The sequence below is a fragment of the Phoxinus phoxinus genome (assembly GCF_949152265.1).
Source record: "Phoxinus phoxinus genome assembly, chromosome: 8".
Taxonomy (NCBI): domain Eukaryota; kingdom Metazoa; phylum Chordata; class Actinopteri; order Cypriniformes; family Leuciscidae; genus Phoxinus; species Phoxinus phoxinus.
Window position 1 is genome coordinate 10,266,720 of NC_136883.1, and position 21,443 is coordinate 10,288,162.

Genomic DNA, 21,443 nt, shown 5'->3' on the forward strand with positions numbered 1-21,443 from the left:
CTACGAGCTACCGGCAAACCAAGTCAAATGTAAATTTTGGTTGCATTTGAGGTTTTCACAAAAATACGTTTCTTAAGCCCTCGTCTAGCAATCCCAATGATCCATATAGTAATTAAACATCTAAAATGATCTTTGTGTATGTTTTTTGAGAGGTGTACCTTCTTAAATCTTTCCTTTGTTTTAATAATCCATGAAAAAAAAATGCTGTTTTTCTCGACGACTGGTGCTTCCCCTTAGCACAAGTTTGGTATTGTTGTAAAGTGCAGCATTCCAACTTAGTGAATATTCATAGCGAATTCTCGATGTCATGAGTCTGAACCAATGAAATGTGATTTTCAAACCCATGCTGATGTAAACAAAACCAGTCGCAATAACGCCTTCAGTGATTAATCAAAACATCCCGTGGTGGCACATTGTGGTATCATGGAATCGTCCATCCTCTGAAAACACGAAAAGTAAACAATTTCGTACATCTATGCGTGTTTTGTAAATGGAAATGGATGATAGTGAGTGTTCAGTTGGTTGGCTAATCCTTAAATGCAATGCGTTCGGCGAATCTTGTTGGAGTAATTGAAATAGAACATTTTGCTCAATTTATAAATGACAACTTCAGTGATAATGTGCCACCACCTAAACAAGATGATTGTGGACATTAATGTAGCAAACCATGAACAATTGTTGGGCATGGACTAGGGATGTAAATTTATCATTTAATTAAATGACTTGTTTAATAATCAAATATAGTAGCGCTCTTCCTGGAACAACACTGCAACTAAACCCAATGAATTCACAACAAATTATTACAATAGTGTTTTCATTATAATGTTATATAATACGACAGTCCCAATCATAGTTATTAGTCGTGCATTGCTGTTTGAGCTGCATGCGTTGAAGTGGACCACCAGTGCGTTTTACTACCGCGTTATTCTTAACCAAATGTATCCTATATGATATAAATCAGATATAGCCCTACACAAAAAAACACAATATCACAACCTACATTTGCATAAAACAAGGCTGCAAATGCACATGCAAACATGTAGTCATGAAGGTGTAACCTTTTAACGTAAAATGGTCCCAAACATAACTCCAGCGTGCTCTGCTTTACGCGTTTCGCGGTTGAGCAGCACGCATGCGCATGACCTTGCTTAATCAGCGGTCGATTCATCGTTTGCATCCCTAGCATGGACACAATATGAAACTGTCGTGACTGCATTAAAATGAACTTTGCTAGCTGTGTTTATCACTATTAATCTGGCCACACTTCCATGCAAGAAAAATCATAAATTCTTTCACAGAATTTAATTGTTGTTTTTTTAAACTTGTTAACATGGGCAATTTATTGTTGTTGTTGTTATTTTGTTGCATACTTTTGCTACATGGATTATTCAATGGGTAGCCCTTAACCAGTGGCACGCTTCTCAAACTGACTGCTAAGCAGAAAAATCTATTAAATATTCTTTATATAAATATTTTCAATAAAGTTTAACATATTCTCCCAATAGATATGGGTTTTAACTTGGTGTGTGCCAAATTTTATGGTATGGTTGCTATGCGTTTTGGGGTTTGTTTTGGAACCCTCAGAAAACTTGAACTAGATTTTTCTCAAAATTGACTCTGCTGACTCTATCGACTTCAATTGCTTCTGTAGCTTATTATGTGAATGTCAAGAATTTTAAATTGGCTCATTTCGACTCATTTAGCCTGCACGGGTCACATGTCTGTAGTTTATTTTAGTACTTCAGCTTAAACTAAAGGGAAATAATTAACATATTTTTTATTGTTTTAGTTAACAATAATAACCTTGCCTCATGTCACAGGTCTCCCACCTAACCCAAATAAGCCAACGGGATTCTCTGTGCGCATGGAGAACACAGTACCACTGGTGACACAAGCCTCTGCCATCCAGCCTCTACAGATCAGACCAGGGGTCATTACACAGGTAAACACAAATACGGATTGATCGATAACTGGTTACAAACAAACTTGTATTAATACTTCCACTTCCACTTAATCAGTTGTTTAATATCAGGCTTAAAGGAAAAGTAACTTGTTTAATGTATTGTTTTCATACATTTTATTTACATGGTTACTGGACACCCAAAAAAGACTTGTCAGTGTATCAAAGGATTAGTTTATCCAAAAATAAAAATTCTGTCATTAATTAATTCTCTTGTAGTTCCAAACCTGTAAGACATTCGTTCATCTTCAAAACACAAGTGAAGATCTTTTAATGAAATCTGGGAGCTTTAGTCCCTTCATTAGCCGTGTTTCAACTGTCGGCCAAAAGCGGGTGTGCTAGTGCGTGCCAGGGTCAGTCGCGTTTCCACAGTCACTTCCGGGGCTTGATCGTTCCTCAACAGGGCCCGGCCATTACCTTGGTCCAAAGCAGGCCAACTCGAGCTTGAGGAGTGGTTACGAACAGAGGAGGAGTTTACTTGAGTCGAGAGACGTCAACACCGCAGATGATTCCATATACCAGCTAACAGCAGCATTAAAGACTTTTAAAATCATTCTGGCTCAAAACTCTCATGTTCGAATACCTTCTGTGTGTGATTCGATGTGGATTCAGTATCACCGTACGGTATAAGGCAAAAATATACCATTACCATAGTAAACATGGTAAATATAACCGCTTGAAGAAATCATCCAAATCATAAAGGCTATCACAATTATGTTTGTCACTTTATTTTATCTGTCAGTACCTCTCGTCTCGTCTCTTTACCGGACTGTCTGATATTCATATCCAGCTCTGCATATGTCATCAAATAAAGCAAGCAACTCTTCGAAACAACTTTTTGAGAGCTTCCTATTTTTTTCTGACTGAAAATATAACTGTATTGGGAGAGAGTGTCATAAAGCTCCTTAGGTCTTATTTTTGGTGGCATATTTGTAGAAATTATCATTCTTTCTAAATGTGCTGTAACACATAAAAACAGACGCGCTGAATTAGTCCTGTTTCTTTTGTGAAATAACAGTAAACTACTTTTTTTTTGTGTGACTAATGTGCAATTTTGACACAAATTAATTCATTATGATCAATGTATCCCTTTTATTGTAAACTTGTGGTAAAACATCGATGCTTGGGTTTTAAATCTTCAAGTTGTCTAAACAAAAAAATGCTGGTTTTGCGATTCTCGCTGTTTTCTGTGATTTCTTTCTGATTAGTTTCTGATAAAACTTCCATTTGTTGGTGAAATTATAGGTTTGTGTGACGTTGTTCCAGAGAGGCGGGTTACGGGCGTGTTTTAGTGAAGCGCTGTGGAGCTTCTGGCCCAACAGTGGAAACGCAGTGTGGTTTTGGGCCCGATGCAACTGGCCCGAGGCTTTTAGCCCGGCACGGGCCGTTTAAAGCCCTGGCCCAAAAGTGGAAACGCAGTGTGGTTTTGGGCTCGGTGCTACTGGCCCGAGGCTTTTAGCCCGGCACGGCCCGTTTAAAGCCCTGGCTCGCACTGGCCCGACAGTGGAAACGTGTCTATTTACAGCCTACACAACTACCACTACTACCACTCCAGAAAGTTAGGCAGTAAAGACATAATTGAAGTAATCCATGTGACGCAAAAAAAACATAATTTACTACTTTATTATATAAATATTAAGCTCTGATGCATGTTAATGCAACGTCTGCTCTCGCATCAACACAACACAACACGCATGCGTTGTGGTGCTCTCGTGAACGAGCGTTGGAGATGAATATTTTGTAAATAAAGTGGTAAGTTATGTTTTTTTGTGCAAACAAAGCACTCGTCACTTGATAAAATTGAGGTTAAAACACTGGAGTCAAATGGATTACTTTAATGATGTGTTTACTACCTTTCTGTGCCTTGAAAGTGGTAGTTGCATCAATGGAGGGACAGAAAGCTCTCAGATTTCACTAAAAATATCTTAATTTGTGGTACGGGTTTGGAACGCCATGAGGGTGAGTAATTAATGACAGAATGCAAACTATCCATTTACTAGTCTTTAAATTCTACTTTGAGGAGACAAGGGCACATTTTGAGTTATTTTATCCATGTCAGGAAGTTAGCATGCCTTCTTTTTTTTCTTTTCTTTTTTACAGCAGGCGTGGTCAAATCGTCCTCAGCAGATCCTGGTGCCCGCTTGGCCTCAGGTGGCCCCTTCAGCAGCGACATTGGCCTCAGACACAGTGGCAGGTCCACAGAGACTAGCAGAATGGGGGTGGGTGAAACAAGCCTCTCTGTCATTGTACTCGCACTGCTCTATTTATTTGTTCCGATATTAAAGCACATTTCAAGCTCTTGTGTGAGTCATCTTTCTTTGTACAATTTCCTCAACACTGAAATGCTTTGTTTCTCTCCCATCTTTTGCAGGAAAGTTCATTCCCATGGCAACCATTACAGCTCCATGATGCCCCACCAGCCGCTGTTAACAAACCCAATGGCCATGTCAGCTCACCAGCCTATCAGCATAGGAATAGCTCATGTGGTGTGGCCACAGCCAGCTGCTAACAAGAGAAATAAACCATCTTCAAACAGGTTAATGCACATACCATATCTGGACATGCTGTCAGTGTATGGAGGGCTAGGAGTGCCACTTAAACAAAATAAAATGAAGGATCCGATTATAAATCAATTAAAAAAAACAAAAAACATCCAGTTAATTAAAAAAATGTAAACGTGTAAATATGCAGTTAAATATAAAAAAATAATGCAATAATTGTTTTATGTATTCTTTTTTAGGCCAATGACAAAAAATCAACATTAATAATTTTTTTGGTATAAAAAAGTATTGATTAAATTGATAATCATTTATTTCTTTTTACTTGAAAAGGGAATGAATAATAAACAAATAATTACACAATAAAAAATGAAACTGTCAGTAAATGGACATTGATAATGTTAAATCCCCCCAAAAAATCCATTATTAAATTTTTATTTTGCACCAATATATGTCCCAATTATGGTATTGGAAATATATTCAAGTTCAGGATTAAATTGCTATTTTACATATTACATTTCAAACTGAACTTTGCCAGGGTTATGCTTCCATATAAAATTAAGTGTTTATGATAAAACAACTTTTTAAATAGCTTTAACTTTTAACTGATCATTTTTAACTTTTAAATTGCAAAGGTAAATGCTGTTCAAAACACAATCATGACTTTTACTGATTTAAAAAATCTGAAAATAATAATCACTACAAATTGACCAATAAATGGATATATTTGTCTAAATGTTTAAAAATTATAATTGCATTATAATGTTAAATAAATACCATTTAATTTTTTGGACACCCTTTTGATGAAAGGTGCACTTGTATTCATTAATCAACATTTTCAGATATGTTTTTTATTGGTCAATGTCTTAAAGCAAATTAATACAGTGAAATGTTTATTTTCAAATATAAATAAATTAAATTAAAATACATAAATAATCGTTTAAGTAAAGAAAGAAATCAATATTTGTTTAAATAATTGTACATATAGCTTTTATATTGTAAGATTTCAGACCCAAAAGTCAGATTATTGGTAAATTATTTGTTTACTTTTTTATTTTCAAATTAATTTAATCAATTGAAGTGACACACTTTGCATTCCATACTGTTGTATATATTTGTATACATGTCTTGATTAGGTTGATCAAACATTTGCCACTGTGCTTTGTTTGCTACACGTGGTTATCAGCAAGCTCAAAAGTAGTTGACCTCGGTTATTACATTCTTGTCATGCCTGCCTTTCTAATTCATCATTATCATCCCACGTAGAAGTAACAACTTCATGCACAGCACCAATTCCCAAAACTCATCATGCCAGTTCCCAAAGATGGTAGACGGTGCCAAAAACACAGAGGAAGAGGCAGCAGAATGTGTAGTAGAGGCGGTGCCGGATGAGGAGCCTGCGTACTGTAAGGCGAAACAAGAGTACGAGGAATCGACTGCGTCTCAGAAGCAGAGGCAGACCATTGTGATCGCTGACTCTCCGAGTCCTGCTGGCAGCGTCATCAGTATCAGCAGTGGTACAGATGAGGAGGGGCCAGACTCTCAGAAACATTCACTAGAGTGAGTTACCCGTCTAATACATATCTAGAAGTTTCAAACGGTTTGTTCACCCTAAAAAAATTCAGTCAGAATTTACTTGCTTTTATGTTGCTCAAAAAACAAAATCTTTAATGGAGCTCAAGGTGGAAGTAAGCTTTGAAGATATTTACACCCTGAATTACTGGAAACTTGTCCACATACTTCTGGCCGTACATCATATCTCTTTCAGTTTACAATGGAAGGAAGGAGACAGTGTGATGGGGTGAAGAAGAGAACATTTCAGCATGGCTTATGATATGGAGCTATGTTGTATTTGATAAACTGAGGCTTAAATGTTCAATACAAATCATTAGAGGGATTGCAATGTAGCAATGTGATAAATGGCTTGTAAAGGCAGTGTTAGAGTGTATGTACCCACTGCGTTTCAGGTGTAAAGGCAGTCCGGAGTGTGAGGCATGTAAGAGCACCCTCAATATGGAGCGGGTGTGTTCCTTGAGTAGTCCCGATTCAACCCTTAGTACCAGTTCATCAGCTTCAGAGCAGTCCAGCTCCTCCCCCTGCAAGAGACCCAACAGGTCCGTATTTCATGCACACACGTTTACTACTGTCTGAATGAGGATTTGAGCCCAAAGTAAATCCTTTCCCACGTACTTTAAAATATTCTAGCTGAGCCCTCAGCGTAAGTTTAAGGCGACATTTATTTTAGAACGTATCACCTTATTATTTCCATGGCGACGCGTCATGCTTGTTACGTGACACACCACAGCTACAATAGTGCTGTATGACAGATGTTTTGCTTTTAGTTTTTTCCATTTTTATTCAAAATATTCACAAACTTGTTAACTATATCATGAACTATCTGATATTTCGATTCTGTGTAAGTGTAAGCGAATGTTTTTTAGTTTAAAAACCTTTATAATGATAATGTTAGCTGATCTATATAACGTGTGATGGGCGCCGCCATTTTAGTTTGCACCGCAATTCAGAGAATCGGATCTTAAATACAAAATCACTAATTGCAAACTAAATGACATCCTTATTTTGTGATAAGTAGATTTAGTTACTCACTAAATTTAACATGTAAAGTAAAGAGGCCATGTGACAATGTAGAATTTTATAGAATGTTTGTCGCATACTGCATAGTTTCACATACTTGTGGTGTTTGTTTAATCAGTGCATGGTGTTGCATTCTAAGCACTGTTTATCAGTGAGTATGTTCTTTGTTCTGTGTCTGAGAGTGATTGATTTGGTCTGCGTTCAGTATGTCAGATGATGAGCGCGAAAGTGGATGTGATACGGTGGACGGCTCGCCTGCGTCGGTGTCCTCCAGTCGAGCTGACAGCCCCTTCCAGGAGGCCACCTATATTAATGACAACAACCAGAACTGCAAAGCCAATGGAACTACAGAGACCAAGTCTGCCAAGCTGCCCATCCGCACCATGGTGGTCCCGCCCATGCGGGTTCAGAATAATGAGCTGATGGGCCGCAAAGGTAACCAATCCCACCAAACCTTTCAAAGTACATCACTGACAAACCCAGTTGAAATTTATATTGTATGAAAGAAATTATGTACTTTGTTAAAATGGATGTAGACAAGCAGCTGCAGTTTGAAGCAGCAGCCCTGGTTTGAATAATATGCTTACAACAGAAGTTATAATCATACACAGACATAAACAATCATCATGGACAACAGTCTCCATTTGCAATAAAATATTTGGACCTGAGCACTGTTGGGTCACAATGCTGGTCAGTTTTTTGTGTACTGGAGATGAGGGGCTCACTGAAGCCACGAGGCCACCCTACCAACTGCCAACGATTATGTATATTGGAGATTCCCATTTTGGTCATTTAAAAGTTAATATTTCAATAATTTAACAACACATTTGCATGGTCACGGTTCTCTCAGCTAATGGTCACATGGTAAACAAATAAAGTATTTTTTTTAGCAAGTGATTTAAAAAAAAAAAAAAAATTATTCACTTAAATTGTACATTGTAATTTAATTTATTGTTATCTTTTCATCAACTCTTAAACCCCATGCAGTTTGGAAATTCCTGATGTATATGATGCTAATGACTGAAAATGGGTGTTTTTTGTTGTTGTTGTTTTTAACTGCTGTTCAGACTGAATTAGTTTAGCTTCAAATTCAACTTCTATTTTTAAATACTAGGTTTACTCCAAGCTAATGCCTCTGATGTAAATATAAGAAAACAGGGCAAGTTTGAATCATTAATGTGATTTCTTTTGTCTTCTTTTTTTTGGTAATTTCTTTTTCATTTTGCCATTTGTTGTTCTGAATCCCTTTAGCAAGAAGTGTAAACCTATCTAGCACTATTTTATGAGGTTTTCAAGTAGTGATGACTACTTTTGCCTGCTCTTTCTTCCATTGTAGTTATAGAGCCATCATGCCCACCCAAAGGCCGCAGTGGTTCCAACAGACAGCCGCCCTACTCAACATTACTGGTGAACCACCAACGGAAGACCACACAGGCTTTCCCACCCCTGCAGCACTCTCAACAGCAGCTCTCCTTTGGACAGGTCGGTTCTTCACCTGTTTCTAACCCTGCTGCACTTCTTATTTTATTGGTTGTTTTAAAGTGAGATACTATATTTAGATACCACTACTATGTAATAACGTGAATAATATATAAAAAATAAATTAATAAATAGCTGAGTTGTCTGAATTGAAGTTCAAAAACATATTGAGGCCTTTTGACAAATTTTTTTTAAGTAGATGCAACGTAAACAATGTGAAAAAAATTATTAGCAAAATAATATTGTTAAATATAATCTTTAGCAGATATCAAAATGAATAGCAGGTTTATATATATATATATATATTACTGTATATATATTGTAAATGAATTTTATAAATTTTATTAGATTTTTTATTTGGAAAATTTAGAATTTTAATATTTATTAAATGGGTCATGACATGGATTTGCTCCTTGAAGTTCACTAATAATAATAATAAAGTTTTTGCACACAAAGTTAAAAATAAACCATCCACTTATTCCTAACGCTGGTGTTCTTCTGAAGGCTGTACAGAATGCTAACACACTGTTTAAACCGGATGTATCAAAGCGAATTGTCATTTACTCTTCTATTTGTCTTGTTTTTGGGAGTAGCTCAAGCATGTGGAGTAAATCACAAATTGAACGGGCATCTGTATACGGTATCCACTGTAGACAGCATCACTGATTATAATGATTATACTTGCTTAAATCGACTATGCTTGCGTCCTGTGTAAACAGGTGACAGCCATTGGCCTTGGCCAAATGGTATGATAATGTAAAAAGCTTAGATGATGCCTTGCTCTACAGGCAGTCATATGCTAATGAATTTGCACGTGTGACGTAACAAATCCCACAATATTCAAACAAACCATTTTTGGAGCTTGGTTACATTAATGCTTGTTTTGTTTGTTTTTGTACTGGCACTTTAAAGTTATGATACTTGCAGGATGTTTTAATGGTACACAGACCTCTCAAACGATTAAGGACAGTTTAATTTATCATGTCATGACCCCTTTAAAACAAAATATGGTTGGCCATTTATTGGTTCTCGGCTATAACAAAAATAATTATTGGCTGATTGGTGCGTCCTTACTTACAACAACTCAGTCTTGTTTATGACTTGATTACCATTTGTTCTTTCTTGGAATAAACTGATTGGTTCATGCTTTAGGTCCAGCATTATGGTTCATCCCACCAGGAGTGGAACGGCAACTACAGCCACCGCCGGCCTCAAGCTTTCATCCCGCCCACCGTACATGGCCACACCTTCACTCTGCCTCATGCTAGTCCCACCCACACAGCCCACCCTCCTCAATCACACCTGGGCATCCACCCTCACACCCAGCCAACTTTACTGTCCTACCCCCCTTCAGGCCCCCTGGTGACAAATGCCTCCATGGCCCACCTCTTGGCTTCACCTGGGTCCACACGGAATCACGTCTTTCAAACGGCATATGGCCTCTCCCATCCGGCAGGCCACCTCGTGCACCAGGTCACTGTGGGGCTCAACCGCCTCTTGCCCTCACCCACCCTCCACCCTCAAGGCCAATTCAAGCCCCTGTTCCCGCCACACTCCTTCATCGCATCACCCGCATACGCAGGCTTCCCCCTCAGTCCCACCAAATTAAACCAATACCCATACATCTAGAGACTCGCTCTGCAAACCTATGGCAGGCGTGATGCCAGGCTCTCAGAAACCACCCGAAGCCATGGCACAAGAAAGAAAGGAAGCAGTTTCTCTGAATCACACAGACTTGAGTGCAATTAAAATTAGCTTTAAAAAGGAAACGTTTGGAAAGTCTTTAGCATGTAGATAAAGAAAGTGCACGGTTGAGAAGCAAGAGATTGGATATATAAGAAAAAAAAACTGTTTTGCACATTTGATCACCTTATCAGATTTTCAGATCTTCAGATTTGAGCGCTCCTCTAATGAATATCAACAATGGATCCAAAATCATGTGATCGTCAACTTATTTTTATACATTGCCTTTACCTTGTATACAACACATCTTTGTTTGTAAAGACAGCCCAGTGTGGTGTTCACAACTGATAAAATGTGTCCACTTGCCGTGTTTTCTTGCGTTCCAAGTATTTGTACTTTTCTCGGTGTCTTTGGTGTCGTTTGGAATGGAGTCTCCTAAAAGAGTCGTTCATCACATTCTGCATGTGTTGCATGATGTTGATCAGAGAGAAGCCTATAGGGGCTCTTTGTGTCGAGAGGCTCGCTGCATTGTTGTCCCCAGCCATAGTGCCTTATATATATCGGCAGTTGTTTGTTCTACTACACTCTCTCTGTGTGTATACAATGTGTTTGTGTGTATACGTCTCCTGGACTGCAGCACTTGCAATTCAAATCAGTCCATGCATTCTTTTTGTGTGCGAGTGTGTGTGTGTGTTTGTGTGTAATGTATACCGGTACACACTGGTGTATTATATCATGCATAGATAGGCATCAATGTACTGCATTGCACAAACTGCAGTGCTTGTTTTTGGATCCAATGTATATTTGAGATGTTGTGAGTTACTTTTCGTTACTTCATAGGAGAACGGCCAGCTATTGCTGCTGCGAATGCTTGCTGTTGATTTTGTTGTTTTGATCAAATTTTTGTTGTTGTTATCTTGAATTCATTAGTTGTGTAGAGAATTCTTTGAATTTCTATTTAGAAAAATCTACAAATCTAACAGTATTTGTACTGTTTAGTAAAACTGCAATACAATCTATATAGTTAAAGGTTTGTTTTTCTTTTTGTCCGTGCATTTAGTTCTTCGGGTTTGTGTGTGTTTGTGTTTTGTGTGGTGGGCATGGCTTCGACTAGATGAAGACACAAATGCAACTATCGGTCTTTGATTCAGGGTCATGGATTCATCTTAGCCTGAGCAGACCATGCAGTATTTGATGTATAGACACATATGATTATATATATATATATACATATAATAGAGCTAGTATTTTTAGTGCTGAAGCTTGACACGGTTTAAGGTGTGAAATTATCATTTATGCATGTGTGAATGGATTTTTTTCTTGATTATACCATTATATCATATGTTGAAAGCTTGTTGGTGTCAACTGCATTTTATACATTCCGTCAGGGAGAATAAATATATTGTGTGTTTATATATATATATATATATATATATATATATATATATATATATATATATAGCGTTTTTGTATTGAGTTTGTTCTGCTTGGTTTGTGTGTTTGCCTCTCAAATGAAGTTTGCTTGTGCACCACCAAAGACTGTAATTTGAAGGCTCTGTTCCAGAACCTAGCGATATTTCAAGCCATCGTAGTTAAACTCCCGATGCAAAGGCTGTCAGAGATTCTCTTAAACAAAGAATCATCCTCCGTGGCTCTACATTTGCGAAAATCCTAACGGTCACCTGTGCCTAATAAACCAATCATATTATAGCCTTGACATCATTGAATCATTGTCAGAGTTGTACGACGGCAGGGTTGCCAAGTTGTTGTGGGTTGATCATATTATATTGCATTCGTTGAAATATTGCATTCATATTTTTTTTATTATTCTATTAATTATAAAACTGTGCTATATGTTAAGTGTTGTGAAGGAGGGCCATTGGGAGGGAGCCTTTGAGCTGTGTTTATGATCACTGATAGTGGTTTTCAATTTGCATAACAGTAACTTTAAAATATGTATTTTAGGTATGGGAATGGCATAATTTGATTTTTGATATTTGGGGTATGGTAATTGGGATATTTTGGATTGGGTTTTGGGCTAGTTTTGTTACGCAGACCTGGCAACCCTGTACGACGGTCAATAATTTTTTGCAGATACAGCATGAAAAGTGCCATAAATTGAATCCTGCCTATCATAAAATTGGCGGTGAATTCTACGATAATTTATGAACTCAAAAAAATCTATCAATCCAAAATGCATTTTTTGTGGCGAACAGGCCATATTTTTTTCTGCTTACAAGAGTGAGAGCTGTTAGCTTAGCAACATGCTAACATCAAGCTACTTTGTAATCAACTGTGGGTTGAGCCTCTTCGCGAGAAGTTACTGCTTATGTAGAACTATTGTGTTTCGGCTGTATATGAAGTCAGCTGAACGCAAGGCAGCTCTCTAGGTTTTGGAACAGAGCCGTTTCTCTGAGCAAGGTAGCTATTCTCTGCATAGACCTCAAATATACTGTAGTAATTATAGTCATGGGGTAAATTTCAAAAATTGTATTTTAAAAAAAAATGGCTGAGGTTATGTTTAGCTTTTTGAACAAGTAATAAGTCGTATCATCTATCTTGAATGTATCATAGACAAGCTGCTATATATTGATTGCCACTTCAGATAGCTGTGAAATTAGATTAGACTAGTTCATAACTGCATTTGTTTATTTGTATGAGTCTCTCTGATTGCCTAAACTAGAAGTGGATTTTGATTTCGAGTAATTTTGCTTCAATGTTTGGAGTGTCATCGTAACTACTGTATTGCTGATAATGGACATGTAGATTATTTTTTTTCTTCTTCTTCAAATCAGTATTGTATCTTCATAACCGTTCTGGCTCATCACTGCATATTACTGGATGAATTTGTTTAACTTAATTTGTGTATGTTTACCTGTTCATCTGTGTTTTTGACTTGTAATAACTTGCAGGACTGATTTAACTTTATCCAATTTCAAAGTTATTCTGCTGTGTTTCAGAAATACAACCATTAGTGTTTAATATTTGGTTAATATGATAAGCAGCCCCTTAACCTCATGCCACTGAGCACTTATTTAAAGGCTAGTGTGCAGTAACCACATGGCCATGCTTTGATATGAGAGTACAGTGTTGTGATTTAAATGAATTGTCCAACTGAATTGTGATATTATTATTAATGTTTGTCATTTGATAATTGAGAATGTTTTTAAACAAATGATCACTGATGTCAGCTGATATTATATTCATGTTTGGTCATGTTTTTCTTTTCGTTTCCTTGATCAGTGTAAGCAACACAGTGTGTGCCTTGATTGAGATATTGGTAATGACACATTCACTTTGCAAAAACAAGTATTCAGCTCACCCACTGACCAGACCAAATACGAGAAAGAACAAACAGTAAAATGACCATTCCAGGGATCGAAATGGTTATCAATCACTAATATATTTCTAATCTTAGCCAGCTAATTGTAAAGATAAGATTAAAAGCCTTGTTGATATTAATTTTGATTCATTAAGAACGTTAATATGTTGCACCCTGTGCATATGTTTCGATCCCTGTGATATGGCGTTCACCAGCATTTAGCCTGAATACATCCCGTGTCAATATCGAAAAAACTGTACTCAACACTTTCAATATTTATTGTTCATATTTAAACAAATTAATGGATATGGATGATTTCTGCTGTACTTTTCTAATAACAGTATTCAGTAAACATTAACACCACCATTTTTATTTTGGGAATTATGTTGGCAAAATTACATTTTTCTTTTTACAAAATAGTTTTGTTTAAATTATTTACCATTCAACCTGAAATTCACTTCCTGTTATTATGCTTTTCAATTAGTGTATAAGCAGATCCACGGTTTATATCATATTTTTAGCATCTGTCAAAGAAGTTACTTCACACTGCAAGTTATGTATTTCATGTTTAAGTTACTTAGTTAATTAAGAGTTGATCAAATTAAATTGTTATTCACTGTTTTGATATTTGTATACTTTTGTTTTAGCGTTTCGTTTCGTTTGCTTATCTGGTTTGATGCTACACTAGTTTGTCACGTAGCACTTGCACTGTGCAATATTTAACAGTATGAGGACTGGGGAAATGTACCCCTTTGGATATAATGTCTTTGCAGAGTGTAATTGATGTTTCCTCTCTAGTTCTCAGTGAATAAAGATGTGACCAAGCCTTCTCTACTTAGTCACATTAAACTGAATTTCCAGGTGACTTTTGGTGAGTGAATAAAAATTCATGGTGTTTTATTGTCAATATTCACTTTGAATACAAAAGAAAAATAAAGTAAAAGAAAAAAAATCTATTGTTGCACCCCTTTTTAATTGTATTACTTGGAACCAAAATATGGTCTGTATCTTTATAACTCAGACATAGCACAACATGCTCATCTTTCAAAAATCTATTTTAGAAGCAGGATCAGTGGAATCATTTTTCTACCCATTTCATTATTTTTATATATATATATATATATATATATATATATATATAAACTCATTAAACTAGAAGTTGGAAATTCTGAGTTGAAGGGTACTAGCGCACAACTTGTGCAAAGTGCACATCTGTAATGTGTCCGTTATTAATAACAATGCTAATAATGTAATGCAATTACACCACATTAGCCATTATTGATGGGTATTTTTCAGTGACTCTTTCTGTTGGCTATTATTACAAGTATTTTTGTGAGGGTCATTGAATCATTCATTCAGGAAATGCCAATGCTTGTTTTTTCTTAGAGACGCGCAACCTTGATGTTCGTTGGCAAAAAAAAAAAAAATCTGACAGTCTTAAAAGATAAGTTTCATATATTCAATATTAACGGCTTCATTTGTAAAAATGTGTGCTGTTGGCGGGAACAACATTCTTGCTTGTGTATATATATAAAAAGTCGATTTAGCAATAAGGGCAAAGTTAATTTTCTTAACTTTTTAAGAAACTTTTTTTTTTTTTTTTTTTTTACTGAATTCCCATACTGCTTTTTTTTTTTGACAAATACTTTATTGTGCTTTTCTTACGAACAAAATTACCAGCATTAACACTAATACATTTTCACTGACTTAATTCAGTGTGGGGGACATAACTGATAACAAATATATAACAGATATACAAAAGAAAAAACAGATACACATACATGGGAAATAAGTTTAATTCTAAACATTTTCAAGGGTGTATAACATCCTGCGCTCCAACAAGCACTCTGTCCCAAATTCGATCCACATTTCTCCATGACATGTTAATACACGTGATGATATGTGATAACGTATTAACACGTTGTCACCAAAGACATACTTGAAAAGTACCCTTATCGCACTTAAAGGGATAGTTCACTTTAAAATGAAAATTCTGTCATCATATACTCACCCTCAAGTTGTTTCAAACCTGTATGAATTTATTTCTTCTGCTGAACACAAAGGAAGATATTTTGAAAAATGTCAGTGACCAAACAAACAGTTACCAGGTCCCATTGACTTCCATAGTAGGAAAAAAAAAATACTATGGAAGTCAATGGGACCGGGTAACTGTTTTGTTACTGACATTTTTCAAAATATCTTCCTTTGTGTTCAGCAGAAGAAAGAAATTCATACAGGTTTGAAACAACTTGAGGGTGAGTATATGATGACAGAATTTTCATTTTAAAGTGAACTATCCCTTTAATGAAAAGAAAAACTGAATTTCTGCTAATTTAAACGGCAACTGAACATGCTAAATAAACAAAGGCTTCTATAAACCTTAATACACACACAAATATTTTATGTACAGTACATGTCATTTTAAATACGATTACTAAAGCCATCCAGAAACTTGCGCTCTGTAAGTGAACGCTGTCTTGTGGTGTCATCTCAAAGAGGCACAAAATCTCTTTCTGTCAGGACCACTATCATCAAATACGATTGACAATTAGCAGTATGGTTTCGTTCTGGGCGAGAACTCCCTGCGCATCCATGCAGCCTAGCATGGACAAGAGCAGGGAGAGCAGCAATAACCCCCCTTAGGGGAAACTGAACAGAACCAACTTGAATGTTTTGCAGATATCATTTTCAAGATATTAAAGTACAACATAATTCGAGAATTTAATCTGAATCAAGGGGAATCGAATGTCAAATCCTGACTGACGAGGAGGAGTTGGGGATGGAGGAGGGTAATTATCTCCTGAGAAACGTGATAGCTGGTGATAATACTGAAGGAGCTTATATATGTATACACTGATAGGTGTCATATTCCTATAGGTTGACGTGGATCAGCTGAGAGTCAGCTGATGCGAGCTCGATTAATGTGACCTGCCAGAACTGACGCTACATTTGATTTCTCTGACTTTTTCTGTTCTGTTCCATGCTGGTGGAATGATCTGCCCAACTCAGCCAGAGCTGCTGAGTCCATGACCATTTTCAAGAAACGGCTGAAGGCGCATCTTTTTTGGCAACTCTTGATCCATTAATACTAACACTTTATCCTCTATTCTATATATATTATCTTTATAAAAAAAAAATTAAAAGTACACATACTGCATTAGCTTAAACTGGGAAGGGTCATAGCACTTGCATATTGTTGTCCTATTGTTAGTTTAACTGCTTGTATTCTCTTTTGTAAGTCGCTTTGGATAAAAAAGCGTCTGCTAAATGAATAAATGTAAAAGCAAATAATCTTACCTTCTCACACCATGTGCTCCTGTGACCATGTGTCAGAAGAAGTCCCGCCTTCAAATGATGCTTGATAATGACTTATTGGACTTTGGTACTTTTTTGCCCATTCTAATTGGTTACAATCATTTAAAAACGTACTGAACATGTGGCTTAAGAAAACTTCCTGTTGCCCAAGGGCAATGTTTTGCTGTAGAGGGTTAAATATATGTATTTTGGTCTCTGTGAAACCTCCCATGGCTAATGGCATGATTTATTGAAGCATGAATCAATAGTCACACCTGATCCCATACCTCCTGAAAAAGTGCAGGATGAAGCACATCTAAACTAGGAGACTTACCCAATTTCATAGATTTTAGAGCTCTAGTCAATTCCTCTAATGTGATAGGAACGCCTAGAGCCATAGCTTCCTCTGGAGATAAAGAGGGAAGATTTAGGTCAGCAAAAAAATCCATCATTGTACAATCATTCGGATTTGCTTCTGTATAATGTGTAATCAAATTCTTTAAATGTATAATTTATTTCTCGCTGGTTGTGAGTGATCAGCCTCTGAGGTGTTTGAATACTAGTAATATACGAAAAAGACTCCCCTTCCTTCATTTTTAATGCCAGAAGTCTGCTTGACCTATCGGTATGATTATAGTTGACTTCTATGAAATATAAATTCAGCAATATGATGCATAGCTGAGTTATATATTTTTAGGTGCTGTCAGGTGTTCTCTCTAGACTATTTTCTAAAGATCAAATTGTAAATCAGATAAAGTCTTATTCCTAGATGAGTGGTGACGCGATGAAAAGAAAGTTAATTCATCGAACACATTTAAAAACAATGATTCATTCAAAAATAGATGTAATGAAACAAGGTGCTAATTATTCTCAACGCTGAAGCTGATTCTTCACCTCATAGAGATCAATGGTGACGTGGAAAAAATCTTCTCATTCTTGTAAGAAACCACTTGAGTCACAGAGTTCCAGATGCCAAAAACATAATTGGTGGAAATACTAAAGCGGAGATGCCTGCAGAACATCTTAACAACCTCAGTCAAGACCCTTACTTTTATACAGTTTCTGCACTGCTGCTGCTGCAGAGCAAGTTACAGTAGAGATCTGCACAGGCTTTAAACTGAAGCCCGAACCCGGCCTGTACCCGAAATCATTTAACCCGACCTGACCTGACCCGACCATTACGGTTATAATTTAAGCCCGAACCCGACCCGAGCCCGAGGGCCTTTTCTCGTAGTAAATACCTTCTTTTTTGGGGGGGAATATACTGTATTTTATCTGACGTGATTTCACCAAGACACAGCAGTCAGCACACAAGAAAAAGCACGGACTTACCAATTACGGAACTTTGCTGTGGTTGAACAGGTGTAACCGTCATAAATTTGTTATGAACCCAGTATGGGTTATGTTTGTGTGTTTTTCGTTCTGTCTGGTTTGCAGGATGGCGTTAGATCGAGTGATGTCATTATTGACTAAGGAGTTACACCTTTGGCAATTCGCCTTTGGCTAAGCCACACCCTAGAATGTAGATTGACCAATCACAGCGCAGCCAAGAACGAGCTCCCACAGAGGTCCGACACTTTTTCACAGCGCTCCATTGACTTTAACACAGGTCTCATATTTTTGGTCTCGGCAGGCTATTACCGTCGTAGTTTTATCAAAAATATGGTTAAACGTTGTGCCTGGGGTATTTGTAAAACAGATACGTGTTTCCCAGAGAGGTTGGAGGGGGGTGTCCGTTTTTTTCCGGACAAGTGTCGTCTTTGGATTAAACTGTGTGGACGTCCTCAGTCAGCGAAACCCCTCAAGGATCAACAAGCACACTTTTGCTCTAAGATACATTTAGCTTTTAACCTTACTGTGAAGTTATACTAGTTAGACAGTTTTATGCAGTTTTAGGTTATGATTTCGGTTCTCTACCCTAATTGTTGATACGCTAGCACACGCTGCTAATAAATACAACTTTATACTCGCGTATTCCGTTTGCTTTGTAATAACGATTATAGAAGTGAATAGAGACCTACCCAGCTTTGCATGAACATTGTTGCTCCTTGATATTGTTAGTCCCAGCCTCCGTCTCGATTAGTAGGATATGCAGTGGTTAATTTTTTGACTGTGACCGGTATGCTTTTGCCTCTATTTGGATGGCTTGTTGTTGCTTGTGTTTCACCGGTATGTCTTAAATAAAGCCTTCGAACGCATATTGCAGCCCCTTTTGCCTACTTCTATTGGACACTTTATTTGCTGCTTTATAAAATTTTGATAACATTTCAGCAGGAAGAGCTGTCTAGCATAAGCCATGTTGATACCAAACCAGAGCCCAGATGAAGTTGACGGACGTAGCAACAGTAACTAAGGAGGGCGGGGTTTAGCCAAAGGTGAATTCTAAATGCAATCAAAAGATTACAGTTATGAGTGAAAGTGATAACTTTGAAGAGCTGACGACGAAGTGAGAAGACGACGAGACAGAGAATCGAGAATAAAAGCCGATGTAGATACACGGAGCACCAAAGCACCGCAGATTTTTTTGCCTTGGTGAGTTGTTTTCTTATATTGACTTGACATTTCACAAGAAAACTGTAGCATACTTAGCGAGAAATCAGTAATGTGACATTAGCGTTTATATAGGCAGCTTATGCATAGTGTGTGTGTGTGAGCTAGTGCTAATTTGCACGTTGGGCTGATAATGTCGTGTATAAGTGTCAAGATATTAAGTCAGTATGTTGTTTGAAATGTATACATGATATTTGTTGATGGACATGTTTGAAGATTAATTATTGTTTTGCCTTGTTTTTGCAAGGCTGGGTTTTTGTTTCTTCCTTTCTTCTTGTGTGTTTCTTCTGATAAAATTGTGATCACCATCTTGGACACGTGAGACGCATATGAGCGTATGTAAAAGGCGAGCCACCCACGGAGACAATTTGATTGTTGCACTTTGATCTTGAATTCATTGAAATGGTATGATGGATTGATTATAAGCATTGTCATACATTGTATGTTGTTGAATGACAGTTGAAATTTACATGCTTCAGACAAATTGTTACTAAGAAATTATTAATTGAACGCAAGATTCCAACCAGTAAAAATGTTCTGAGTTTTCATCTACCTGCTGTGTTGCCTCCCTCTCTCCAGTAGTCGTTCCTTACCTTCTGATCAATTGGCCCATATCGAACCATAGTGGAGCCATACTGTACATAGCCCCCCCACAAAGGAGCGGCTTCCAGACGCTCCAAACACGAACCAGGCGGGGGGCAGAACGAAGGCGATCCTGGGGGAGGGGTGGAGGGCCAGTGCAGGGGAACGGGACCAGGACACAGGCAAGGCGGGCCTGGGCCGTGGAGCGTGGTTCTAACTAACCCATAGTGTTCTTGGAAATTGGCTAAACCTCTTCTAGAAACATGAACTTCAATGCTAATTATGCAAATGAACTAGCTGCATAAAGCTGATCTACATTAGGACAATTTTACTAGTGAATAATTCATCTGTAATCTGTGTTAATAAAACAGATGGTACTAGTCAATATTTGTTATTTGCGGAAAAACACACAAAAGGGAGAAAGGTCTTCCAGAGAGGGTGGAAGGCTGTCAAACGTATCTTTCAAACCCACGAAACCAAAGTGTGTGCTTTTGTGCCCAAGAAGGAATTGCAGGAGCTTCCACACACATCCAGTGTAGAGCCGACAGGCGGCACAGATGTGAGTCCTGGTTGACAGACAGTGAGTCTTCAGTTATTATTGTTCTGATTCATGTTCATTTCCCCAAGGTGAAGCTGGAAACATATATTAGAAAGTAAAGAACGAGGAACATATCTCTATATGCACCCAGGGCGAGCTAGAGGTACAACTTTTAAGGTCAACCCAGTAAAGTAATTTATTAATGTTAAATGCCAAATGTGGTATTGAAAATTTGGAAGCGCTAAACCCCCTTCAGATTTGGGAAGCTGGAGAAGTGCTTTTGTGATGCAAGCCAGAATATTATTCAAAAGGAATCCGTTTAATATAGTAAAAGATAGTAAAACATTAATGTAGATATAAAGAGTACAATAAAAAAAAAAAAATAGGCACATACTAGGTGTCAATATTATGTTCCGTTTGTTTTCATTAGTCACTTGTTCTCCTTTGTTCAGTTTTCCCGCCACTCCTTTGTTACCATGGTCACGTCATTATGAGGAATTACATCAACTTTGCACTGTGGACGAGCGGATCCCCGTTCACATCGGACAAAGTGGAGGATGACAGTAGCTTCGTCCAGCCACACCCCACAGACGTCGCACAGACAGATCAGAGACCGTCTACGGAGAGCCTGGCCACTCCCTATTAAGTCCTATTGTACTGAATTTTGGTTGTAGTTCCACTGGGGGCAATCGCCCATGAGTGCAAAATGAATGGGAGTCTATGGAGCTAGACGGCTAAATTTGTCTTTCACCCGATTGCTGTTGAGAAATCTCAGATTTGATTGTAGGTTTTGCAAGTTCAACATGGGTTATAGGCCGAAAATTTAATGAACGAGTACTTATGTCCTTAGTTAAGGGTTAGTTCGCCCAGTTAAGACATGTTGTATGCAATCCTTACCAGCAATCCAGTTCTGGCCGCTGGAAGTTTTTCAAGAAAGTAGTC

General features: G+C 37.5%; 1 protein-coding gene across 2 annotated transcripts in view; it reads left to right on the plus strand.

The window, feature by feature from the left end:
- Window positions 1–11,233, plus strand: part of hipk3b (homeodomain interacting protein kinase 3b) — a 52,870-nt gene extending 41,637 nt beyond the window's left edge. Inside the window, exons 9-16 of one of the 2 annotated variants that reach the window (XM_079620243.1) lie at window positions 1,821–1,942; window positions 4,061–4,179; window positions 4,332–4,496; window positions 5,725–6,018; window positions 6,426–6,572; window positions 7,259–7,488; window positions 8,390–8,535; window positions 9,685–11,233. In XM_079620243.1, the coding sequence (XP_079476369.1) occupies window positions 1,821–1,942; window positions 4,061–4,179; window positions 4,332–4,496; window positions 5,725–6,018; window positions 6,426–6,572; window positions 7,259–7,488; window positions 8,390–8,535; window positions 9,685–10,161 (1,700 nt within the window). In that variant the 3' untranslated portion in view covers window positions 10,162–11,233. The remainder of the gene's footprint in view (window positions 1–1,820; window positions 1,943–4,060; window positions 4,180–4,331; window positions 4,497–5,724; window positions 6,019–6,425; window positions 6,573–7,258; window positions 7,489–8,389; window positions 8,536–9,684) is intronic. The other variant, XM_079620244.1, reaches the window with a different exon arrangement.
- Window positions 11,234–21,443: the final 10,210 nt, after the last annotated feature.